The sequence below is a fragment of the Myripristis murdjan genome, chromosome 24, assembly GCF_902150065.1.
Source record: "Myripristis murdjan chromosome 24, fMyrMur1.1, whole genome shotgun sequence".
Classification (NCBI taxonomy): Eukaryota; Metazoa; Chordata; class Actinopteri; order Holocentriformes; family Holocentridae; genus Myripristis; species Myripristis murdjan.
The window spans coordinates 12,615,498-12,643,332 of record NC_044003.1 but is presented as its reverse complement, the minus strand read 5'-3'; the positions used below and the strand labels follow the sequence as shown (position 1 = coordinate 12,643,332).

At 42.1% G+C, this 27,835-nt stretch overlaps 1 protein-coding gene across 1 annotated transcript in view; it reads right to left on the bottom strand.

Annotated features, from left to right (window-relative positions):
- The window catches only part of grm1a (glutamate receptor, metabotropic 1a), a 34,505-nt gene extending 6,876 nt beyond the window's left edge, over positions 1–27,629 (bottom strand). The window contains exons 1-6 of the mRNA XM_030047102.1: positions 26,912–27,629; positions 23,135–23,384; positions 6,274–6,509; positions 3,475–3,721; positions 2,586–2,754; positions 1,493–1,619 (exon numbers count right to left, since the gene is read on the bottom strand). Of these exons, the coding sequence (XP_029902962.1) occupies positions 1,493–1,619; positions 2,586–2,754; positions 3,475–3,721; positions 6,274–6,509; positions 23,135–23,384; positions 26,912–27,629 (1,747 nt within the window). The remainder of the gene's footprint in view (positions 1–1,492; positions 1,620–2,585; positions 2,755–3,474; positions 3,722–6,273; positions 6,510–23,134; positions 23,385–26,911) is intronic.
- Positions 27,630–27,835: the final 206 nt, after the last annotated feature.

Sequence of the window (27,835 nt, the reverse complement as noted above, 5' to 3'; positions counted from 1 at the left end):
TATTTTAGGGGTTATTTTGTTGTAATTATGATGAACATTGGGGTAAAAAAAGATTTCCATTAAAAAAAGATAATGATTCCGTATAATTGATATTGTTGTTGTTGTTTTTCTTTTGTTTTTTAAATCCCCTATTTTGTATCTTGATGCATTTTTTCAGTTTTCGAAGATGTTTGTAAGTCTGTGTCATTTGAAGGTACAAGTTGTGGTGTTGAAGCTACTTCCTTTTAGCTCGGTTCCAGGCCCGTGAATCACACACACACTTGCTGAGCTGCCCTGACTGACAGACTGTCACTAGAGCAGTAGGATGCAGGGTGATACTCACATATTGGGTCACTATGACTGGGCCTATGACAGGGAATATTGGTCATAGCCAAAACACACACACACACACATATGTATATATATATGTGTGTGTGTGCATGTGTGTGTGTGTGTGTGTGTGTGTGTATTATTATTAACCTCGTAGCTAAGTTTAAAAAAAAAAAAAAGGTTTGTGCTCTGCTCACAGGGCCGATCACACAATATCTCCCTGCTCTGTGGGCCAATCAGCCATGGGCCACTCCATAAGAAAAAAAAAAAAAAAAAAAAAAAAAGAACCACAGACCCAGCGGCCCACTGGGAGAATACCCGGTATGCCAGATGGCCAGTCCATGCCTGGTTGCTGGAGAAAACGATTGCGGACTGCAGACCCGCCAACTTTTGTGCACTCAGCATAGGGGCCATGCAATTTCACAGTCATACACTTGTACAGGTTAAATATGCCAAAAGAGTGGGGGCTCTCTTTGTTTGGTTGTTTATTTATTTATTTATGAGACCAAGACACATCGCCAAAATACAGGTACAGTACAGACCGGTGCTCCAGTGATTCACTCTTTAGGACCTTGAGGGAAAAACTATTTCACTATTTTGCAATATGAAAGTGAAATATCATGTTATTTCCAAAACTGCTTCAAATACAAATTCAGGACATGTGATGAGCTTTTGTGATATTTACCACCAGTTATATTATTATTGTCCACTGTTATGAATTACAAACACATTCTAATTAGCTTGTACATTATAAATTACTGTAAAAAGGAAAAAAATTTTAATTTGGAGCTTGACCTGTGTTTTTCTGGTTTATGTCCCTTGTTTCAGGAGACATTATCTAGTACATTCTGTGGTACATTCTTTAGCAATTTTCTCCAATTTGTATGAAAATTGATAGCACGGAGGTAAAGCACAGTTTTAGGTAGTACAATGTCATCAGTAAGTAGGCTAGTTGATAATTGATGTATTTACACAAATTGTTCAGGAGAGTTTTTTGTTTTGTTTTGTTTTTTTGTTTGTATTTCCACTTACAGTATGACATGGTGCATTTTTTTGTCACATGTAATTGCACATGCACACAAGGTAAACACAATTGCATTGCGAAATCAATGTAGTGACTTTTGTTCTTTAGGGCTGACAGGTCTGGGTTCGGCTCAAACCAGCTGATTTTTGTCTCCCTTACCTTCCAGTTCCTCGTCGGGCCACCATCCCAGCTCACAGGCCTTGCAGGTGAACTCGTCCTGTACGTATTCATTGTCCTTGCAGGTGGTACAGATCCAACAGCAGCTCACCTCCCCCTTCCTAATCACCTGCACACATAGAGGCCAAACATCAACCGTGAGGACTCGAGGACACCACAGCCAGCAGCCACAGCACCAGCCTAGCCAGGATCAGCGATCGATTGCACTTAAACCAAACCTAAATTAATGCACAGGGATACCAGAGATTTTTGTTGGTGCTTTTCACAAGGTACCTGCACTAGGACAGCTTTCTTCCTGAGCCCCAGACACACTGTTTCTAAAACAAGGCCAGCTACTTTTACTTTATACTCCAAGAGAAGCTGTTACCAGCGCTGTGATATGTAAAATAGGGTGACAAGTGGGGCAGGAAACAAAGCAGAGTGAGAGGAAAGCTAGAGCAGGCAGGAGAGAGGATGCAGCCTCCCTCAGGGGGACTTAGAGTATGACCAGACTGAAAACAATTGGCCCCTGATGAAGCAAATCAGGGCATTTCCTCTAGCTAGACTCAATACCAATGTTTATTATTTACTGCGACTAGCCGGCTGTGTCATTATCCAGGTAGGGCGAAAGGCAAGGGAATTAATTTGTAAGTCTTGTGCAAAATTAAGCATGGTGTATCTGCTCTAATGAAGGTCATTTAGAAATGAAATCTCAGCAGAAAGTGAAAATTGCATGAATCAAAGTAAAGTGAGCACAAGCATATTAAACAATTAACACAATGCAAATTGCTATTTACTGCAGAATACAAATAACCTGTGACACTTTGCGGCTCTGCTTATGGTCTGTATTTTCCACTCTTAACCCTCTGACCTGTTTCTGCCTTAAACCATATTATGTGAAATTAAATGGAAGTAATCACTATAGGATTCAGCACTATATATTTACTTAAGTCCATTAAAACAGAGCAGCCAGTGCCTCTCAAAAAACATTGTATGGCTCTTGGTGGCTAAGTATTCCCACTTGGTGCTGTCGTCGCCTAAAACAAACTGTAGGCAACATTTGCGTGTCCTGATTTGATGCAGCTCTGGTCCACACCTTGATTTGTCCTTTGGAGCAGGGCTCACTGCACACTGAACGGACCACTTCACTGTTGTTCATCCACAGCTTGTTGTCGTCGATGTTCAGGATGCCCTCATGCCAGGAGCCCACATTTATGTAGTCATAGTGACCATCACCCACACTCTGGAGATTCATGATGTCATACCTGAGAGAGAGGGTGAGGGAAGGGAAGTGGAGAAGGAGACAGATAACGAGTAGAGAAGAGTTTGTTAAGTGAGAAGGCAAAAAGTACAACATGAATGAAGGGTAGAGAGAGGGGATAAGGAGGAACAAGGGAGAGGTAGAGATCACAGACAGCGAGTGCAAGACAGAAGGGGAGAGAGGAGACTAGAGAGTGAGGGGAGAAAAGGCGAGTGACAGGTAATTTAATGATAACGGTTCTGCGGCTTAGCAAACCTCTTTTCTTATCCAGAGTCACTTAAACAGCTTACAACCCAGAGCAACCAGAGGTAAGAGCTCGTGCCAGTGCACACGGTGGCCTCATTTGTATATTGAACCAGGATGTGACCATGTTTCTGGCTGCTACACCTGACCTCGAGCTGACTGGGGGATGACAGGGCTTTGTTTTCTAACTGTCAAGTGCTGTCTGTTGTACTGAAGGGAGATGAAAACAACTGCCGCAGCAGACGATACACTGAATCTGTTCCAGTCCAAACTCATTACAGTCCTACGTGCTAAAGATGCGCGTGTGTGTGCATGTGTGTCAGTGTGTGTCTGTGTGTGCGTGTGTGCTAATGAGCAAGAGAGGGAGAAGCGAGAGATTCATAGATGATAACCAATTCAATGACATGAAATCCCCTTTCCCATTTTCCTGCCTGCTTCTCCATTCCAACCTCCGAGTCTTTCACCCTGCTCATCCTCTTACCTGCCCGGGGTATCTCCGTTTTCATCAAAATAGACCTCTTCCCCTGAGACTCCCCTGAAAGACGTTTTGAGCAGGTAGTCCAGCAGCTTGCTGCCATCAATGGGGTCCATGGCCTCGCAGAGCCCCGTCTGCCCCGGGCACAGCTCAGTGTGCATGTCATGGAGGCCATGAGCCATGGCATAGATGGCGTTGATCACAAATCCCATCTTACTATCCTGAACATAGTTCTCATGCAGACTCTCATTTCCTGTTAGTGGGGGCAAAGAAGAACATAGATAAGATTTCTATCTAGTTTTGTCTTTGAGGAAAGCCTTCTTGTTTGTTTTTCACTGCAAAATTTCCCATCTTAACAAATCATTTAGTCTCATATTCGCCGTTAAAATCTTGCTTTTTTTAAAACAAGTGTACAAAATCTGTCAGTGGGATAAGATAATCCCTCTTTTTTGATGCAGTTTAACTTCAGAATATTTCTGGGAGCAAACATTAACCCTCCTGTTATGTTCACATTTTTGAACATCCTTTATGTTTGGAGTCAATTTGACCCCTGCAGTTTAAACTTTCACAAAATTATTATAACTAATATTGTTACCAAAGTTTATGTGTCAAGTACTTGATGTTTCTTTGTTGATTACCTAAATAGTCCTTTAAATAAAACATAACTCCCCACCACCCCTACTTATACATCCAGTATTCCTATTACGCGACAATGGAAAAATATTCAAATCACCATAAAATCTCACTGATTGATCTAAAATTGGAAAGAAATATTAATTTTTGGTGTTTTAATGGCTTTATATTATTTCTAAGTACAGATTTTTGTCATTTATAACCAATGCGTTACAAAGTGTGTACAGGACATTGAAAACATATCATCATGTCAATTTCATGTTTACCCAGTAGTGCCCATTACATTAGGAACACTCATTAAATATGAAGCAAAAAAAATGATGTTAATCATTTATTTAGAGACGTTAAACATTGGCTGGGGTCAAATTGACCCCAAACATAATAGGAGGGTTAATATGGTGCAACAAGGCAGATCAGACCACTAAGATCAAGAAAATGACACTTGAATTCTAGTCCATTAGCTCTGGAAACAAATGGGATTATCTCATCCAACTGGCTTTTTTCACTTTCATGAGATTTTAACACTGAATTGGACATGAAATGACTTGTTAAGATGATGATTTCCTTGCAGCGTGCGTGTTTGAAGTGAAGTTGCACTGTGGAAATAAAGGCATGACAAATATTGTGCTGCAAAACCATTATAGCACTGCACAGAACAGAGTGATCTTTGATCCAGGCATGAAAAACAGAATACAGAAAAACAGAAATCAATTTTTTGCAGCAAAATATGATCAGCATACAGTAAAGAAATCACAACATGGTGTCCAGAGGCTTAGTGGGAAGACGATGCAGAGGAACACTTAAGGGAAAATGCTAAGGCTTTGGACACCAGGAAGCACTCGATAGTCAGCCATCTTAAAGCACTGTCGCACAGTCTAAATGTTACAAAGTCATCAGAGTGTGTTGTGGGCGAAGAAACTCAAGCAAAAGTAAAAAAAAAAAAAAAAAGAAAAAGAAAAAGAAAAAGAAAAAAAAGCTTTCTTCATACCAAAGTTTGCTTTGTATGTTTTTTACATCCTACGAAACTTTTCTCACTTTCTAAAAATGTGTCTACGTGTTTTCCTCGGCCTAGACAGTGCGTTTGAAGTTCAGACACACATTGTCTTTCACAACAACATGCACATCGGTGGCTGAGGGTGTGATCTGTCTTGAAACAACACTGTCACGGACCACAGCGTCTCAGGGGCTTGGGTGAAGAGTGGGTGCTGGGTGGGCCATTCCTCTGTGCACTCCAAGTGCAAGGTTGCTATTTAATCTGTTCAAACAAGCCCAGTGCTCTGCAGCAGAGTTTGACTGATACAGTCCTCACCTCAGGCTTTATAAAACCTTAAAAGTGCCAATACCATTCCACCGTGTCTCCTCTGTTTCACTAAGGCACAATTCCAAGATTGGTGTGAGTGTTGTGGACCAACAACGCATCAGTCAAACTCTTCTTGTTGTGAAGGAGTGAAATCTACACAGTGCAGGTGGATAAAAATCATCACCACAATCATGGGCGAAAAATATTCACTTACCACCTTGAAGGTCTTTGGAATAAAAGAAGTATAAAATGTAATAGAAAGCAATAACAGATAATAGAAGAGCAACCATAACTCTACTGGTCTGATAGCTTGTCTTTTTGAAGTTCAGTGTAAAATGCTTTTTCTCAATCAAATATGTTCAACGATAATGTAAAAATAAAACACAGGAATGAGTCGTCATATGCAGCTATATTACAATCCGCTATGTCACTTCTTCTCATTTATCATTTGTTTTTGAAAGCATGCTGATCAATGCATTTTAATGTAGCTTTGATTATATATGTGTTCTTTTTTTGTGGTATTTCTTGCAAATATGATGAACTATTTTGTCAAGTCAGCAATTCTATTTACCGTGATCACCTTTTGTGGGCAAGCAGAGAGAATATTCAGGGAAGAAAAAGGGGAGAAAAATAAGTTTTTTGTTATTATGCATGAGTTGTGGAATCCAGGCAAATACCTCTCTCCTCTCTCTGACAGTTTTATAAAAGAGAGGAGGGCAACGCCTGGAAGCAAAACATGAGAAGACAGACTGCATTTTCCTTTTCATTTGGACTGGATTTTTTTCTTATTCTCAAATCTAACCGACTGCTCCAAAACAGACACACACACACAAAAAAAAAATTCAGGTGGTAGACTTTGATCATTCACGCACCAGAGCAGACTTTCTTGTAGTTCTTGTTCTCCTGTGGGTGGCCCGGCAGGCGGCACTGGAAGCGGTACTGCCAGAACTCGGGGAACCAGGGGTTTCTGGTGTTGGTGTCCAGCCGCAGCTTCAAGAAATAGTTGTCAAAGGACTTGACCACGGCAGACTGCAGCTTCATGGTGATTCCTCCCTCTGCTTCCTGCTCGTAGCCCTCCACGACCTCGTCACGGTCTGCCCACCCATCACTGCGGGCAAAAATGGAGGAGAGAGAGAGGAGTGGAGGAGGATATGGTTAGTGAATGGAAAGATGTTCAAAAGGAAAGGATTACGGAGAAGCAAGAAAGACAGAAGTTGAATGAAACAGTGGGGTAGTCTAGAGTGGGAGGTGCCGCTCTGGTGATGCAGCGGCTGTCACTGTCATAGGTTTCATTGTATTGTATCGCTCGGGGTGCTGCTGAATGAATCGTTCTGCTTTGTATTGGCTTGCTTTCAGGCAGCAGCGGCAGCAGCAGCAGCAGCGTTGTAACCATAAATAATCTTCAGTTGTATGTCTTGGAAAGAGTACAGCAAACAGAATGAATTAATTTACGCTTCATTTCTGATTCGGATCACAACGGGGCATGGCACTGCGCACACGAGTGGTATCATTAACACTTAAATTCACTTAACACTACTCCAACTTTAACAAGATGTGTTCCACTAATCAATTATGAAAAGCGACAGTGGGGCAAGGACCGGCACAGTTGGAGTGCATGAGAGGCGTACCATGAACACGGAAAAAATAAATTAATTAAAAAATCAGTCAGAACAATAGAGAAAAGCGCTTTGGATGCACTGAGTGGCTAATATACAGAGCACTAATATGCAATAAAGTGAAATACTAAAGTAGGAAAACAGAAAAAACAAATCCCCATTTAGTCTCATATTCAGTGTCAAAATCTTGCTTTTCTTATCAAATGAAAATATGTGCCGGCAGGATGACATAATCCCACTTGTTTCCAATCCTAATCAAAAAATATATTGAATTAAGTGTCATTTTCTTGATACTAGTGGGCTGATCTGCCTTGTCCAGTCGTATTTTTGACATTTTCACACCTGTTAACAGACAAAACCCTGAAACAAGTGAAACTGCATGGAAAACAAGTGGCATCATTTCATCCCACTGGCAGATTGTTTCACTTGTTTTTAGACAAATAAGATCTTAACACTGAATATGGGGCTAAATGAATTCCTAAGATGGATATCTATATTTTGCTGTTATGGGATTAGGCTGTTGTATGTGCGACTGATTGACTGAGAAGACCAAACAGCATTAGAGGACATGTGTGTGATTTTAATTTAAATGAAATTCAGCTGCAACTGTCTCCTCCAGCCTTACCTGAGGCAGTAAGTCGTCTCCACTTCTCCCTTGTTAAATTAGCTTGGCAACACTAGTCAGTGGCTTATCCCGCCGTCCACAGTAACAAACCCCAATTTGAGAGGATAGACATCTCAACTTTACCGCCTCAACATCAATCGCCGGCTTTACACAATCCCCTCTGCTCGGTTGTTTGTTTGCATGTATAACTCTCTGTGAGAATTTTCCACCCCTACCCAGCTAATTTGGACATGCAGCTGGCCAGTGGGCGCTCAGAGAAATGGAAAATACCAGTGGAGGGGACACAGGCTCTGAAAAACAAATTAACAGATAAACAGTGCCGCTCTGAACTCTGATCTTTTTCTGCTCTGCTGAGTCTGAGCCAGTGTGGGTTCGGGCTATATTTTGCTCTCTCTCTGTCTCTCTATCTCTAATGCGGGCTCCAGGCTACTGCCTTGAAATACCTGTGCTATTGACAGCTACCCACCAATTAGGGGATGACTCACCACAGAACCAATTACCTTGCACAGATAGGATGTTCTGGGTGATGGGTAGGGGCATGTGTGTGTGTGTGTGCACGTGTGTGTGTATGTGTGTATGTGTGGGTCAAAATCTCTCTGACCCTTAAGTCTACAATTCCTGTCACTCAAGAAACAGAAAAAAAACGTAAAATTTTGTTTTTAGGCTCAAATCCTCATAGAGACTAGTCTCCTGTGCCTTTCCTACAATCTCCCCATGTTTATTTTTAGCCCACAAAAATGCAAAATGTTAAAAGTTGTGTGTTTGTGCACGTGTGTGTGTGTGTGTGTGTGTGTGTGTGTTCCAAGAGCTTACTGCTTACAGAGACCCTGACAGAATACAGCAACTGCATTTAATGTGCTGTATTCAATACAATGCAAGGTTTAACATATTTATCCCAACTGAACTGTGGAAAACAGATTGGATTTGGGATACAGGGAGACGCAGAGAGAGAGGGGAAGGAGTGGGGGTGGGGATGGGGAGAAAAGCTATTCAATCCTCCACACATGAATAATGTGCAAGGCCTCGCAGACATGTTTTGCTGTTTCTCACACTGGAGGTTGTGATGAGGCAAAATGACATTCTGTCTTCTCGCTGTCCTCTCTCAGCAGATGGCACAAATCCAGACACCTCATCAAAACTCCCAAGCCACCGGAGGGACACCTAATGGGACGAAATCTGAATTTATGCTAAATTAATGTTCCACAGCTTTACTCTGTGTATTGAAAGGCCTATCTTTACATGGCCCGAGTCAGATGCACTGCAGAGGAAAACCTTTTTATGGAGATTAAGGCGTCAGCGCCGTTCAAGTATATTATTAATTTTGCAGATGCTACACTGAAAACAGACAGGGAGGCAGGTGCAGCAGATGCATGGCATAAAATGATTTGCAAATCATTCTTAGTTGGTTTTAACTTGCTTGGAATACCAGATGGAGCTGGTTTGCCACACGGGACAATACAGTGAGTTCCAGAAATGAGTCAACAGTGACCGTGACCTCCACAGCTGGTGCAAGTTGCCCCATAGGTGTAATTGTTTATTTTTTATATGTGTGATGTGTGTTGTCGGAGACATTGCAGCTTAAAGTTATGGACTGTTGGCGGCATTGTGGCGGGTCAATCAGTTTAATTTTGAGTCTGAGATGTTGAACATGCAACTTTGGGCCCTGTTGGACTAATGGTGGCGCTGTGGTGGGCCATTCAAATTTATATTCACAATGCTGGACCCCAGAGTCAAAATCTACCTTTCTCCCAAGTTTTATCTAAAACCAGTCAGCAGAGGCTTAGAAATTGCGTGAAACATACAGACAGAGTCCAATTTATTGTCCCTTCCCCGATCCTCAGTCTTGAGGGACAGTTAGTTCCAACTGGATAATAGCAAAATATTGAAAAGTATTGCAAGACAATCTAGTCTGCTTTTCTACGTCTGACACTGTACCTGATGTAAATGGTCAAATTGAGCAATTATGTAAAATAGATAACATTTTTTGGGCACAATGGATCCAGCTAAGTGAAGTGCATAAAGGCTAAGGCAAACAAGTTAGACAGTATTCAACAAAAACTCATCTCTCTTCTCCCCTCAATTCTCCAACTACATTTTATGAATCATTAAACTCCCTCTTTATCTCCGCAAGTCAAGTCAGCAGCACACTATGCTTCTTTTGAAGCCACATAGTTAATAATGGGGATGTGTATAATCTGATGATTTACTGGGGCTTGATGGTGTGCAGCACTGTTTAAAGAAGTGGTGCATGCCAACAGCTGGATAATTTATAGAGCAGGATACAGCAGAGCTCGCAGTGAGGAGACTCAGAGCTCCCCTGTCTCTGTCGGATGATCTAGTTCCAGTTTGATAGCACATTTGTATATTTATGAAGCCATGAATTAATTGGCAGGGCAGAGATTTAATCACATGCGCCGTTTCCCCTGGAGGATGAATGGGTAGAGTTTCTTTAAAAAGAGGAAGAGGAGGAAAAGGCAGAGATTTGTCAAGAGTTTCCTAATTGCTCAATGTGAGTGTCGAAATAGCTCAGGTGCCTAAATGGAGAGACTTTTAATCTCCCTGTCATTCAGAGTCCACAAGAGTGTCGACTGGTCTAATTCTCATAATTAGACCAGTCGACACCCAATTATTCTCAAAAATAAGACCATGCACAACACATGGCAGCTTCCTCATCCTCTATCCCAAGTCCCAGTCTCTCTGTTCATCATCCTGTATCACCTCTGTCACTTTCTACCTGTTTGCCAACTTTGATTCATGCAATAATGGTTCCAAGGGGTGCTTTTAGTTTTGGTCCCAGATGAATTCTGGTTTTGAGCCGCTGCAGTGCTGAAAACATTTCTTTGGATGCTTCATATTGATGAAAAGTTAATTGTAAACATCACGACTATAACTTTTCTGTGTCTCAGAAGGAAATCTAGCTAACATAACTATTAATCTCAATTTACATTTTCTCTAGCTGTGGTGATATTGTGTAATGTTATGTGAAAATGATCCTAGCTCGCCACGGCCGAATGCGGAGGAAACACCGTCCTGCTATCCCCACTATCACACTAATGCTGCGTCTCCACAACTCTGCCTCTCTCTTTCTCTCTACCTTTGTTTCTCTTCCTACTCTCCTGTTCTCCTGCATTTCTCTTTCTCTGTGATCATGTTCATTTAATACAGGAGCAGCAGTGGTTTGTTAGCTACGCTGTGCCAGCAGGGCTCTCTCGAGGCAGGCAGAGGGCCCTGGATGGGCCGGGGAGCCATTAAAAGCCCATCCAGGCACCTTTACTTATTCATCATGCCCCAGTTTGAGTTTGAAACTTGGTCTCCTCTTCATTGACGGGGAATACTGCTGGGAGAAAATCCTTTTTGCTTTGCGCTACCAGGGGACATCAATTCTCTAAACCGGCTGCTAGGCTTTTATGTACAATTAGGAGACAAAATCACATTACCCCCATTTTAGCATCTCCTCATTGGTAATCTGTCCGTTTTAGAACCAAGTTCAAGATTTTACTTATTAATTTTAAAGTAGGGTGAGCACCAACCCATATTTCAGACCTGTTGGCCCCACATGAGCTGGTGCACAGCCTGAAATTTTCAGACAAGTCCGCACTGATTGTTCTGGAGTTCAGGCTAAAAACTAAAGGGACAAGATTTTGCTGTTAAAGGAAAAATTCACCCTGAATCACATCAACACTGTTTAAAAACTGGGAATGTGACATATATGGTGTTTTTCGGGTGACGTTTTGTTTTTTTATCATGTAATTCTGCTTTACCATTGGTAAAGTCACCAAACACTACAAACCAGTTACAAAGAAGCCTTGTTTTTGTATTTTTAGGGGTTGACATAACACCTTGATAGCTAATGCTTTTGATTGTTGAGTTTTTTCCTATATATTTCCTAAGTGCACTGAGAATATCGACCAGTGGTGTGAGAGGATGTAACTCTGGCTAGTTAGCTGTGAAATAACCAAAAAGACAACATCAAGCAACAAAACGGCAACAGAAATGCAATGTAGATCGCCAATCCATAGTTTTAAATAGAGTTGAACAGTGTGTGTTTTAAGATGGCATTTTCCTCTCAACAATGCCTCTCAACAATGGAACACACTCACTGTCATCTTTTAAATCATATTTTAAGACTGTCTTTACTGTACAGCATTTTAACATTAATTTCATTTGATTTTGATCCTATTGTCATATACATTATGATTGTACTTTACCATTGTTGTTGATGAACGTACGCTTGCTTTGAAACTCTTGTAACTTTGAAAAGTGATAGGTAAAAAAAGTCATTATCACTGTAAGCTGCTACAACAACGTCACTGCATTACATATCTTTGTCACTTAAAAAAAATAGGATAGGATATTGAGTGTATGCCACTTGGAAAGAAAATTGTGGCTTTTTTTTTTCAATATGGAAATCAAATTTATAAAAACTACAAGATCCAATTAACATATCACCATACCACAGAGTTTCAAGTGAAGGTGCCCATTTTTGTGTGTATTGAGGACTGTGTGTGGCTTAACTTCCTTAAAAAATGACTTGCGGCAGGCTGCTGACCTGAGTCTGGAGCGTGGAGAGGCGTCTTGTGCTCCATCTCTGTTGCTAGAGCAGAAATGAGGAGTGTTGGGCCAGTTGATGGCAACTATTAACATTGATTTATTGCTTTTAGCAAGCAACCACCGCACAAAATATCATCTCTCAAGCTAGTGTGACACACTTTACGACCCTGCTGACATACATTATCTCAGTTAACAACTAAAATCACCATTTTTTTCTATACTAGCCAAATGATCACAGCACACACTTTTAGTCCATTCAAGTTCTGTGTGCCATACAACCCCATAAACAGCTGTTGCCTATTGCTTGCCTCTTCTACTGCTTTTAAGGGCGGAACGTGATTGATTTGCAGTGATTGTGAGTGTGAATGCGTGTGTTTTAAACTGTTTTTGTGCATGCTGTATCAATATGCCGCACTACAGCGGGAGCTTTTTGTACCAGAAAGCCTTTCAGGCCTTGCACGTCACAATCTTACATCAACATCCAGATCTGATGCAACATGTTGCTTATACTCTTTATGATCATCACAATGTCATTCACCCATTCCCTTGCACATGGGAGCACAAAGCATCAACTGGAAAGAGAGAGGTGCCCTTGACAATGTGCTGCTGCTTTCAATTAACATCAGAGGCGTGTTATAAATATTCAGATCCGGCTCATTGTGCTCCCTTGCTTGGTGGAACACAAACAGATGCAATCATGACTCCTGCCTCAACTTGGATATACTTTGGCGAACCAGGTTCATGCGCAAACGTAAGTACGGCTGCATCGCTGAATGAACATCGAGGGTGCGCGTGTCTTTATCGTATAATTACAATCTTTGTTACTGTGTTATTGGGTGAAATTTTCCAGATGTCAGCCATTTTCTCTGAGAGGGGCCTATTGTTTGGAGCCACACTGACAGACTGAATGACAGATCTCCAGCGAGATGATCACACCAACTCTCTCATTAGACCAAACAAAATCTCCATGGTGACTGCACCATAAGCGGCACACTAACCTTTTATTCCAGAGGTGAATGCTGCCCTGATAGGGGAGAGGAGCATCTCCAGTTTGCCCTCACATTATTACAAACCATTTCCTGCGTGATGTGTGTGCCCCAATAAACTCTATTTAAACTTGCGCTGCTTCACTAAGGAGGGTCAAAAGGACAGCAACATGGCGGAAAAGAGAGCAATGTAAAGATGGAGGCTCACATCTCCTCTGCTGCTGCGCCTCGGTCCCCCGCTCCCTCACACCCCCCCTCCACCCCTTTCTCGCTCCTTTTCCCTATTTGAGTCGTCTCACTCATAACTAATGTATCAGTCACTAATGTGTTCAACCTGGAAGTCTAAAGAAAGAGCGATGTTTCTGGAAAGTGAGCCGGGCAGAGGGAACCGACACACTCACCCTGTCAGCTGAGTGAATCATGCATCACACCGTTTTTGGGGATAAACCTGAGAAGGGAAGAGCAGACTACATAGATTATCTAGTGGAAGCTACCAGAGACTTTTGGACATACTCACAGCCCTAGAAAATGTAATCTCAGGCAGGAGGGCGATCATCTCTTTTTATCTGGGAGCAAGCTGCAATATAAATATATATAATGTTTTTTTTCTCTTTTTTTTTTTCTTTTTTTTTTGGGGGGGGGGGGGGGGGGGGGGGGGGGGAATAAAATCCTTCCAATTACAGCAAATCAAATCATCCTCTGTGTGTATTCTGGAAATCCATAATCTTACCATGCATCTATCCTGTTATCTGATCCGTTTTCATAAATCTGGCTCTTGATTCAGGTAGACTTATAAACAGATTACACCAAACCCTAGAAATGATGGGATGTGAATGACGTGCTTTAACTGTGTGTGCATCTCCAGTTCGGGATGAGAGAGCTGCTCATTTATTTGGTATTATTGCCAGCGCTCTTGCCAGAGATAAGGTATCGTTTCGTTCACGCATCACTATTTGCCATGTTACTCGCACGAGGAACTGAATAGGCACATTTCCACATACTCGGCACTCTCCTCCCTAAGATGGGGAGGAGATAAAAGTCTGGGAGATGACAGGAGAAGGCAGCTAAATGTGTTACGCCACAACTCCTCTCTCTCTCAGGCTCCCCAAACATTTCATTTATTCAAGCTAAGAGCAAACCTTAGTTCACATGCTATGGAAAATGGAATAGGGCAGCCGAATGCAGAGATATACTGTATATGATACACACAATATGGGTTCACAGCTTTCCCTGCATATCAACAGAGCCAAGCTGCCTAGCTATTGTGATGGCAGAGCATCCCAAGTCCTATCTCAGTGTCCATTTTGTCTTAAATTTAAAGAAAAAAAAAAAAAAGCCGAGCATTAAAAATGGGACCCAGACCAACATTGTGTCTGCAAGACAGTGCCAGAAATGAGCGTTACAAATGGGGAAAGCGGCTTATGCAAATTGCGTTTAGTAATAACAGCGTTCAAGCAGCATTAGAGGGAGAGAGAAGATGAATGCTGCTAATTGCAAGTGAGCAAGCAGGCGAGCGGAAGGGTAGGTGGTGGGCCCACTCCACTCTGACACTCAGACAGGAGGCTAAGTTCAACACTTTGGGAACACACGCTGGAGGAAGCGATGACACAAGGCGCTGTGGATGTACATTTAACTTTTAAAGCTGCAAAAAAAAAATAGGAAAAATCACAGCTTTTGTTTTTTCATCTATTGCAAAGAGGAAAATTTGTATTCAAGCAGGAGGAGAGAAGCAGTAGAACAGCTAGAGCAGGGGAAAACAGCACATATGACAAATCACACTATTACAATATCCAAAATCCAATATAATTTCTAGTCTGACATTACAACAACACTATAACATTGATATATCGCCCAGCCCTAACATATGGAACACCGCCATTAAATACTATCCCCATCAACTCATAGCGACATCTGTTCACATTCACGATTAACGTTTCCAAAAATAACTTCATGAATCATTAAACTCCTCAGTGTTCTCCTAATGAAAACTAGCATATTGTTAAATAACACTGTATACATTTTTTTATTATTATTATTTTGCCAGCATGACTTCAGGACTTCAAACAGAATCGATGGACACTCTCCTGTGCCACTTTTTTTTCTCTATCTAGTATCTGTGCATCCCGTGGCAAAGTTGTACCGATGATTTTGGTTAGGGTTACCGAGCAATTAACTCCCAGCTCCGAGTCCCAGTACTACCTTTGATCTCTGCGTCGATCGGTAAGAGTTCAGCTAAAGCATTTCTCTCAGCTGGGACTGGGACGCACAAACATCTATATCCAAAACGTCCATTTTGTCAGGTGGCAAGAATAAAGTCTTATTTTCTAACTGATAATTATGTGTATTTGAAATTATGCAGAACGACTCATAGGTGCCCTGTTTTTAATGATTCAGCTGGTGAGAGATCATGTTCACTTTCAATTCAAGTAAGAAGAATACCAGAGGAGGACGGACAAAATCAAACAAGGTCAATACATGAAAAGCAGTAGTCGTTGAACCAGAAGTCATTCATTTGATATTACAAAGGCAGCTAGACAGATGAGCCATATTAAGCCTAATGCCAATTAGCAGGATATACCAACTTTAAAAGAGCAAGTACCAAAGAGGCCAAACAGTTCCTGACCAGTTTGCAGGTAAATCAGTAAAAAAAAAAAAAAAAAATGCAAAGCTGTTTAATAAGGAAAGAGCAACACTCCAAACACCACAAGACTAGAGCATTAAATTCACCACAGAATTGAATCTACATCTCTGTGACACAGTCTCAGCAAAAGTTGTACATCGTGAGTCACTTGGAAAGCATATTTATCTACGGCCAACTCAAAGAAGTGCACAAGATGGTGAAAGGAGCATAAAACCCAACAGTCTTATGAACTGTGCTTAACTGTTTGCATCCATCCTTTGGAGAGAGATAAAGGATGCCTTCAATCTGCGACATCTGTGACCAAGTGTTAAATATAGTGGTAGATCTATAATGGCACATGCAGCCATATGGTGGGAGTCATTAGGTCTGATCCTCTCTCTACATTTCTACATTCCCTAATTATGTCCCCAAATTCCACAATGGCAGTACCCCCAAACAAACGTCTCAAAGCAAACTGATGAATACCAATTTATAAACACCAAGATGAAGTTCCCTGCCCAATCACTAGACATGATCTAAATATAATTTAAGGTTCAAGTGAAGAATATTCCCACGTCCTGCATCGCTCAAAGAACAAAACGTCCCGTATCCCACAGCTCGCAGCTCACGACTTGTTCGACAGCATTCCAAGAAGGTTTCTTATGAGGGTAAAGAGCAGCCGCACACTGTGTCATATAGGCACTTGACATTCACATAGTGTTTTGGGGTTTTTTTGTTTGTCACAAAATTTCAATACCACAACAGGGATGTGCATCTTAGCATGTTACATTTACACTGCCTCTGAATCACCCGTCCTCTTCAAAACCTCTTTTGAATGATTTTCTCTCTACCTCTGTTCTTCCACTGATATTTGTATTCATGTATTCTTGTGTATTCATTGGAATTACAAAAAGTAGTTTATTTTCATAGATTTTTCTGGACAGACCAATATTATATTCATAAAGTGTTGCCTTTTCTCAGTTAAAGCTAAAAGGATTACATTCATCCTTTATTAAGAATGCCCTCTAACATCTTTCTTAAACTCCTTAGATTCCTTGCAATTTCAAAGAAGGCTTTTTTTTTTTTGTAATGGAGACATTTAGAAAAGAAGCTGCCCTGGCTTGAAACGATCACCTTCATTTCAGCAAGGTGGAATTTTGTCTTTGATCGTTTATGAAAGGTCAAGTCAAACTGGGCAAATTCCCTAAGAAAATAACTCATTTTGGATATACACCCTGAAAACCAAATGCTGTGGTTACAATCAAGTGTTTTATTTTTAAATGCTGAAATACATTAAGGCCAATAACTGATTTTGAGCTGGCTATGTTCTTCCGATGCAACTCAGGCAGCGACAGCAGGGGAGATGAAGACATCAGTAAATATAGAAGAGACTTTTCACAACACAGTCATCTATCAAACAAGGTGAAAAGGGACGCGCAAGCACAACAAGCTTGATTACGCTCTCCGGGCTGCCTGCGCATGTCCGTGCAGAATGTATTTATCATCTAATGGAGCAGCTCTGAAATGTGCTTGATCAAAACAAGAAGACAGACATCGGCGTCTTCATATGACCGTGCAGGAAAATCATTTCAGTGATGACCTCCTCAAGGCGTCTTCAGTGTGAGAAAAGTGTGTGAGTTGAAGCATCCAATAACTGTTGCCTGCGTGCGTGTCTATTAGCACGTGTGTGTGTGTGTGTGTGTGTGTGTGTGTGTGCTGTAGTACAATTACAAGAGACAACTGATTGGCAAAAGCGTGACTCACATCAGAGAGAGGGAGACAAGAGCCCATCTGACTGACAATAGCAGAGCAGAGTGGAAATACAGAGCTGGAGCGATGCAGAGCAGAGTCTGCAGGTCAGGGATAAAGTGGGCTTAGCACACCGCCACACCTGGCCCTCGTCTGAAGAGCAGGTTAGGCGAACTGCAAAAACAAAAGCTCTCAGACTCAACTCTCAACTGTGAGCGTGTGTGTGTGTCTGTGTGTGTGTCTGCTTGCCTCCCTGCCATTTGTGCAGCTACTGCTTTACACTGCTGTCTTCAACCTCCTCCTCCTCTATAATTTTCTATGATTATCTCATATACATATAGCGAGGTGGAAATAACACGGGCAGGGGCGTATGCTCATTGCCTGCTCACGGATTTTCATTCAGAGCTTTTTTTTTTTTTTTTTTTAATTACTTACAACAAATCTACATTTTATTTTGCCATCCATGCTATGAAATAGTGGGTGGGTGCTTATGAAACATGGAGGGATGATGCATGTTGTCACTCTGTTCTGGTGTTTAAAAATGTACATTCACAGGGGCGCTGTGATCAAAAGCAAAAACAGCTCTCACTGAAAGGCCGTAAATGGTCTGCATTTCTGTAGCGCTGTTCCAGTCTACCAGCCACTCAAAGCCTCACATTCACGCACTGATGGCAGAGGCGACCATGCAAGGTGCCAAGCCGCCCATCAGGAGCAGTTAGAGGTCCAGCGTCCTGCTCAAGGACACTTCAACACTCTCTCTCTGTGGAGGAGGAGCCGGGGACTGAACCAGGAACTTTCTGATTGCCAGACGACCACTCCACCTCCTGAGCCACACCGTCCCGACAGCTGCACTGCTGGTCTGATTCTGATGGAAGCTGCAACACACAACCAACTCATTTTAAAAGTCATACTGACTGACCTAAAGGGGGCGCTGTGAATAAAGGTGAGAATGTTAAAAGCCCCAAATTGTACAAAATTGTTTCCTTGTCTTTCATATGTATTGTTTTGTCTAATGATTTTTTTTAAAGTTTGGTTTTGATGAAGAGCCAGTAATGGTTTAATTATTGTTTGTTTTCACAATTACTGCTGCACATTTTGCACAATAGCCAACAGCTGCGGCACACACTCTCTGCTCCACACCGGCTGCTAGATAAGAAGCGGCAAGCCAGCTCATCCAAAGTGAGTGAGTGAGTGAGTGAGTGAGTGAGTGAGTGAGTGAGTGAACGGCTTCTAGTCGTTACTCTTCTAATTCTGTTGTTAGATGTTCAGTTGATAAATTGTCATTGTTATGTTTTTTGCATTATGTACAGCAACATGAATCTGTGCATGAAACATGCTTTATAAATAAAATTGCCTCAACTTCCCTTGAGTGAGTGAGTGAGTGAGTGCAACAATAACTCGACAATGTAATATATCATGATAGATCATTTTGTGATGTTATTAATATACTTGTGCCAAGTATCAATATTTTTCACATTTTGAGTTTTCAACTCAACAGATAGCACATTTGAGTTCTTATGAAGTGTATTTGTTCCCTGCCTTTACGTATTTGAACCGGAACTGTTCTGTCATTTACATGTTGCAGTCTGTGTGCATATTAAAACCCTGAAAAACATGACTGATTCCTGCTTAATGATTATCTTACAATATATTGTGTATAATGCAGAATAGCCTATATTGTGTTACCGTCATTACTGGAGGTAAAATGTTCAGATAGTATTGTATCGTGAGTTACCCAGTGATTCCCACCCCTAGCTTATTGGGGTGCTTTGCATCAAAAAAAAAAAAAAAAAAAAAATCACAGGGAACTGAGTTAAATAACCACAAAAATGCAAAATAGTACCTTTAAAAACAAATGTCACATGTCAAACACAAGTGTTGCAAATTTAACACAATGTGGAGGTATGATGCATTCAGGCACTGTGCTATAATTAAATGCCAGAACTTCTGTATCCTTACTAAACGATGCACCTTGTTACGGATTGGAGAAAAGGGTGCCGGCACCATCATCTTATATCTGGCTATTTCCTGTCAACCTGATGAAATCGGTTGAGAATGGATAGTTCTGTAAAACTACAAGAGCGACTGGTGGGTATGCTTGTGTGTTAGTCGCTGTTCTTGTTTTTCGGGGTCACTCCAAGCTTATCTTTTTTCTCTTTTATATCCATCCAGTTCTCTCCAGTTCTATGTGCACAGCACACACACACGCGCACGCGTATACACACACACTCACTCACACAAACTACATAAAAGCAGCTTCTCACTCTGTTTGGAGGTGAGGGTACAAATTAAGAAAATAAGCTCTTTGTTTATGAGCTAATATCTGTCTGCCAGCTTCATTCAGTTGTTCAAATACATGCCAGGAAACACACACATGGCTTGGCATCTGTGTTGGCCCAGTGAAAATCATAGAGGACTATGATTTTCACTATCACCATCAGTCATCTCTCTCTCTCTCTCTCTCTCTCTCTCTCTCTCTCTCTCTCTCTCTCTCTCTGTCCCTCTCTCTCTCTCTCTCTGTCCCTCTCTCACTCTCTCTCTCCCTCCCCCTTCTCTCCCTCTCTCTTTCTGTGACCCAGAAGCATCTCTTCTGCCCATGGAGACTTCCACTAACAGCTAAAAAAAGACCCACTCTCTTATCTTCTATAGCAGAGACGAAGAGAGAAACAGAGAGAGATATGGGGAGGAATGTAACACTGGAGTGTCATTATAATAGATAATTTAAAAGGGTATATACTGAGTCTTGAAAGAAAAGTGCTTTCCTCTCCAAAGACATGCACATATGTACTGAATATAATACAAACAGAGGTTGTTAAAAACCACGCTTGTCTCCTTCGCTTTAGTTAAAACTCTGTATTTCTACCACTGGGAGGTATTAGAGGAAATAGGAAAGGCTCTCCCAAAGGTAAATGTGGTGAGACGATAAAAAATCCCGGCGTGCCAGCCAAGAGAGAGAGAGGTATCGACCAGAATGGAAGATTTTACTAATGTGCACATTTACAGGCAACAAATTGAGATGCGACAAAAACCTAATCTTAGTTCTATTTGATATAATGATGGATCCTAACTGCATGCCAAGACGACTGAAATTGTGCCCTAAACTCTTTTCAGCTGGTTTGGCAGAAAGATGTGTCAGACTCTATCACACCGCTGAAACAGAAGCAACAGCAACAAAGTTACTTTTCCCTAACTTTAGGAAAAATCAACCATGAAGCACTTTGACACTGTCAGAGGAAAAGTCAGAGGCACTTACGTCAAAGGAGTTTGGAGCCTTTTCAGCAACAAATACACAGTTGTATTTGGCAGAAAAGGCTCTGCTCGTAAAGATGCGCCCTAAATGAATCCAAGCAGCATGAAAGAGATTAATAAAAGCCCCTAAGGCATCTATCATTCAATAACATGAAAACCGTAACATTATACCAGACATAATTCAGAGATAGCTTACACAAGCGTCATAACAGCGGGAGGAGGTGGGGTTGATGGAGGAAGTTTTATGCAGCAGCTTGGGTCAACAGCAGCAGTTGGATGATCTGCAGAGCGACTACAAACTGTCAGATTATAGAGCAGAGTGCATTAAATAGAACGTGTAAAAAAAAAAAAAAAAAAAAAAAAAAAAACATATAATGCACAAAACAAAACAAAACTTTTGGAAGAGCTCTCAGCTTGAAATTCATTGCAGCTTAGTAGCTGACTTACCAAGCTTGGTTACGTCTCCCTAGTTCCGACACTTATTAAAAGTTCTTCTTCCCTGTCAATGTTCATGTACTGTATTTATTTATTTTATTTTTTTTCATCATCTTATTTCTTTCTATAAACAGTAAACATCAGGTTTTGGTGTCAGTCCTGGCCCCCAGACTTTTGCGCCAACATACGGAAATCATACAGAGAGAGAGAGCCATCATAGATGAGGCAGAGATACCTGTTTCTCCACCACAGTAACCCCAGTGCACCATATTACAATGCAGCGTGTATCTTTGCAGATCTACCACAGGTAATATAAGCTGTCTTTGAAAGATTTTTTTTTTTTTTTTTTTTTTTGCAGCTTGAACAACAGGGTACGGCACACAATGGCACTGTTCTCTCTCCTCTCTCACTTTTCTTGACTGGAAAAACTCACATTAACACTATTGCTCTCCACCTACATGTGCACAGCACAGAGAGCCCATTTTCTATGCTGTAGAATTGTGTCCCTAAATGGAGCACTGTCAAAAGTCATTCTGGGAAACATTGAAAATCACTATGTGAACTAGAAGTAGAGGTTGACAGAAAGTGGGTACAGCAAAAAAAAAAAAAAAAAGTAGATTAAAACAAAATAACTCCTCGCATGCATTGAACATCATAAATTGATGTTATCTAACAGTGTAGGAGTATCCGAGGGTGGATTTTTCCTTTAAAGGCACGTCTAGTTCATGGCACACCATCAGAGGCTCACCAAGAAACCCAGTACCGTGCCAATGAGATCAAATAAGTCTGTTGCAAGTAGAACACTACAGGACCTCATCTTCTAAAGCCAAGTGACTCTTAGCCAAAACAGGAATAACCTGGTATGCATAAAAGCATTTCAGCAAAGATGGAAATAACTGTGACTTTTTTTTCTTGTATTTGTATTTACTCTCCGGTTCCTCCTCTTAGACAATGTTGGCTCTGAATATGAGCAGCGAGTATCATGCAGCGTTCAGCATTTCTCCTGAGAGCGATGCTTAGCCGGGCTATACGACTCGGTCAGCGCAAGCTGTCTTATTAATACCTTCCTCACGCAACTTAAAGTTGACAACAGTCCTTCAGCAGACCTGACTGTGAAAAATATCCTCATTCTACAAACAAATGGGTAGTAGAATTTGTATGAATGAAGTGAAATGTGGCCGTCGAGGTCGCTACAGCTTTTAGTGACAACTGTGAATTTTCCTCAAGGGCTAACTCATGGTGTAATGTACCGCCGTGTATGCATGCGAGCTGACTCTACTTGCCCTTTTCTAATGAGTAAGATTACAGCTATAGTCAGTCAGTGTCACTCAGCATTGACTTATGGGTGGGGTGGGGGGGTAAGGATAGGAGAGAAAGACATGCAGGAAGAAGAAAATGAAGAGGCGAGTCATGGTGAGAATACAGAGGCGGCTTCGTCTTGCAAAGGAAATCAAGAGAATCTCACAGTTCACATTGATTCGATATGTTCCTCATGTGTCTAAAATGATATGTGTGAGCGTCTAGCTCCTTCCCTGTATAGTGGATGCTAATTTGGTGATCTCTGTATGAGATATGACCGCCATTGCTTTGAAAAACAGAATGTGAGAAGGAGGGCTAGAATGGAAGAACGAGGAGGCAGAAGGGGGGAGTAAACGAGAAGCACTGCTCTCCTCTCTAGTTTTGTGCATGTGACAGAAATACAAATTATTCATTAGTGGAGAAAATTTCTGTTCGGCGCTATTGGTATGTGGTGTAATTCGTCTTGGTTGCCTTGGTGACATGTGCACGAGGAGGAAGACCACACAGCTCCTCGTAGCCACCCACCCTGCCCTAAACTGACACTTACACCTCCAAGAAGTTCCCTGGCCGTCTCCAAACAGCCCACCCAGAGGCAACACATACCTGCCGATTAGCTGTAGCTCGCCAGACACACCCAGTCGTCTCATGGCCATAAGAAGACCTCGGACGGTCATGCCCTCACAGAAGCACACCACCACGCGCGCTTTGGGCAGACGTTCGCGTAGTTTCTTCAGTAGGCGATCAAAGTGCTTCTCCCCTGCGTTACTGTAGATCTTGTCCGAGTGGGCGATGCATAAGCCTTCCTGAGAGGCCAGCTCCTTGAAGGCCTCCATGCCGCTTTCCCCATAGTTTCCTGTCATTGATGGAGAAAACAGCATGTCATTTACTCTTGAGGATGCAGCAGCGGCAAAGCACAACACAAGCGGTCAAATCCCAAAGGCTGAAAACATTCTGTCCTTCATGCCATTAAACACTGAAAAATATTTTCTTTGACTACAGTTATACCATTTCTCAAAATACGCCTTCTGAATATTGCACTGATGAGTTTCGGTGCAGAAGCATTTTTACTAATTGAGAGAGAGCACAATATAGGACATTGCTTTCCGACAGCAAGTGACAAATGAATGTTTTAAACATGGCACTAACAAAGACATGACATGTCTTGTTACTTTCACTCCTGCATCACTAAAAAGCACGAGCCATTACTTTTGTTTTAAGGTGCAGTATGCAAAATTGATTAAAGTGACAAAAACAACATTGAATAAACATAATATTCATCAGTGCATCAGGCAGAAAGCAAGAACCATGTAGACTCCACCAACTTTTGAGCCTATTCCATATTTTTTATCAGGCGAGCTTAAATGGTTCTCCTTCCAACTGACCCAGCAGTGTGTGCCGCATGAAGTTTACTATGTATACCCAGGAGTTGTTGACTATAAATCAGTTGTAGAGGCCTAGATAATCTTACACTGCTGTTGTATCTGTGTCTGTGTGATGACTCTGATGTGTTAGGGCCCAGCCTGTGCCACAGCTCTGATCCTCTGATAATGACAGCCAGAAAGTTTACTGGCTCCTAATTGCAATCAAAGCTGCGAGGGGTGCAGAGGACTGCCCTGATTTATCTGTACACCATCACAATCTCAAAAAAGCTCTGTAAAGCAGTCCATGCAGGCTGCAGTGTTACTAAATGCGTCATGGTCTGGATTCCTGATAAAACCAAGAAGAGCTCTTTAGCAGCTAGTTTACAGAGACAGCCACATCACTTGTATGCGTTTCTATGTGTGTGTATGATTTCAAAGGAAAAGTAGGACCACCTATCCAGTAAAATCAGATAACATTTGTCTTGCCGTCATGACAGACCCTGAGGCTCTCCATACCAGGTTCCCCATAGTTTCCAAAAGGTGATAATGAATAAAATCTCTGTGCATGGTATAGCTTTATAGGGCAAGATGGACACTGGCAGAAATTGGCACCACAGTAATGCATTTACTCTGGCACACAATAGGCCCCTGTGTTGGTTTTCCAATAGTCCTTTGATGGTATTTTCAATTGCCTCGTTTCATTCTCCCACTGGAAAATGGAATCATGATATCCAATTATTTTTCTCTTTCCATCTAGGCTGTGAGACAGGTGGGTGGTGATGCATTAGTTGACAGCCCATTTGACACTGACCACCAAAACCTGATTTGTATATTCCAGCTAGACTCATGATAATCAGGACAGGTAATTTATGCAATTTCAGAGCCCTAGCTGTTGCTATGGGCAACAAGCTGCATTTTTAACTTGACTAAGGTAGATAGAGACAACTCACAAGCTGAATCTCGTCGTACCCGCTGTTGCGAGATAACTACAGATAGAGAGAGCAGCGCTAACAGGTGAATCCACAGATGCTTAGTCAGAGGTCAGGGGAAGGTCTCAGTTGAACATCTTATTATTACTGCAAGTCAACTTAGTTAAAAAACAATCACAATAGTTCCCAGTTCTTCAGCTGTCTGTCTGTCTGTCACAAAACACTTTGCCTGTGTGGGTATTTCCGCTCACAAAATTACCATTTGCATAAGAATAAAAATGTCTCACTCAAGCCAAAGCATGCAAGTACATGAAGTTTTCAAAAACTTGATGGAAACTTATCAGCCTCTTCCATTTTTAACTCTCCTAAAATGTGGCCTATTGTTTAACTGCTGTTGCTGGCACTCAAACTCACTGCTCCCACGAGTGATCTGTCATTACTCTTACATGATGACTTCAGTCCCACAGGATCCTCCAGTAGGCCTGTTGAAGGTCAGATAGCTGATGCCCCCTAGTTATACCTCAAGGTACTACATCTCCCTAACTCCCTCTCCTCATCTACCTGACAACATCCTGTGTCAAAGCCCCACTCCAACACCTGACTAAAACAAGACTTTCTAAAGATGTCTTAGTCTCCCCAGGAGTGCATGAATCCTCAAGGGGGATCCTGAGTAATGTATCCTGTCAATCATAATTTGGGTGCACATCACTGACTGTGTTTCACTTAGACTTTAATGAAAAGCCATGGAGGTAATTCACTTTGCAGTAATTACACTGCCTACACATGCCCTCTCTCTTTTTTTTTTACCTTCTATCTCCACCATATGCTGTTGTGATGTAAGGGTGAGCAAATGAGTGACACAGTTTTCAATCAGGAAGTGAACCCACTAAGGTGTGAAATGTTGTAACACAATAAAAATATTGAATACTCTCACTGCTAGAAGCTGTGGGTGGGTGTTTGGGGAATAACAATGACTGCGTATCTCTCAATCCAAAACTAATTTCCGAAGACCTAAAATAAAATTAATTTTAATTTACGCGTCCAGTGTTTTTTAGAATAGTACTATTTCATTTCAGCCTCTGACCCTACTCCCTCATGTGCCTGCCTGAATATAGACTTCTGCAATGACAGCTTGCTATGACATCTCTGATATTGCAGCCAAGAACTTCCATACACCTAAGCATCAGTCAGATCATATCCACCAAGTGCCAAGGTAGAGGAGGGAAAGGAAGTTGTTTTTTCCTCAAAGAAAAAAAGAAGTAGCCTCCCTATATTTGCTCGGTTTACCGTTCTCCTATTTTGACTGTGCACCCACAACAGAAGTTATTACAATGCATAAGGCTATAAAGTTCCACAATCTGCAACTCCAGACAGAGCAGCACAGGGCAGCTGCATTAGAGGCCCTAATTAAGACATACTTAAGGATGCACATAATGAATAGTGGACGAAACCGCCTCTCTGCTCTGATGGAATGGTATTAGCATAAAAAGCCTGAGAGAGAAACGCAAAGAGAGGGAGAGAGACAGATAGACAAAAAGGAATGTCTTGATCTTTTCCAACCAATTCCCATTATCCTGCATAAATAGGCAAATAAGCATGTGAGTGCTCTTGACAAGTTGCAATTAGGGCACTGACAAAAAAATTGAGTTTACTGTAAGTCAGTGTGAAAACTGCTTGTTTAGGGAAGAAATTCGGTTTATTTATTATGCTATACAAATACGATGGTGTGCTGAGATTTTGGTGGTCATTTTAACAAATAAAACTGTTTGTTTGTTTGCTTGCTTGCTTTTTAATGTATTTTTTAAATATTACTTTGAAATCATATTTCCGGCTTCCTCTGTACATCTCATTCCTTTTAAAATCATCCCATCCCACACCCAAATCCTAGATGAAAGCCCTTTTTGAAAAGAACAATTTAGGATACAGAATAAAACTTATACAGAAACTTTGAATTCCACAGGGAGTAATATTGTAGTGATGCCATAGGAGATGACACTCACGGGGTGTACCACAGATTAATAATGAATTAAGGGGGCATTATTGTGATTCATGGCAATTTTTCAGTAAGGGGGCTAGTGATGGGGTCTTACCCTCAGTGTGCACCGCAGACACGTAGGTCCAGTTGTACCGCTTGACGATGTCCAGCATGGCCCGGGCCTGGAGGGTGTCCGAGGGCACGACCCTCAGGAAGTACTTGAACAAAGTCTTGTCACTGAGGTCGATGCTGGTGGCAGAGTAGGCGATCTGCGGGATGTTGAAGAGCTGGAGGAGGTTCTGCACCTGGATGGCCACGGAGCTGGAGCCCGGCCCGATCACCCCGGCGATGGGTTTCTTGGTGGGCGGGGGCTGGTTGGACGGGGTCCCATCGATGCACCATTTGGACCCGTCCTTATCATCCCGGATGGAGATGAGGGAGTCCCGGATGAACTCGATGCTCTGCTCCAAGGCCACGGAGGAGTGCCAGCAAGAGTCCCGGATCTCACAACCCAGGCTGATGTTGGGGAGCAGGTTGGGGTCGGCGTTGATCCGGTCCAAGGTGTGGAACATGGCCTCCACCCTCTGGATGCCGTACTGCTCGCGGACGTCCCCGCACTTCCGCTCGGCCACTTTCTCCGCAGAAGGCTGGTGGTGGACGGAGAAGAGCGCGCCGATAATCACGTCTCCATCCATCCGGGCCACGGAACGGGACACAGCGCGTGGGACCACCGATCTCTCGTAGATGCTGCTGCTATGGGAGAGCACGAGGACGCGGAACAGGAACGTGGGGAGACACAGAAGCACGAGGAGACCCATCTTTACGCGTGCCATGTTGTGCCACATCGCGTGAGCCGTGCCAGCTGTGCAGGCATACTATCTGCTGTCTGTCAGTACATCCACGTTTAGCCCAGCGACCATGATCTGTGAGCGCGGCGCCCGGAGCATATCCACGCACACCTGCAAAGAGCCAAGACAGAGTGCTGTGAAACGCAGGCGCAAGGAGGAACAAACCCAGATGTGCAGGGTAAAAAAAAAAT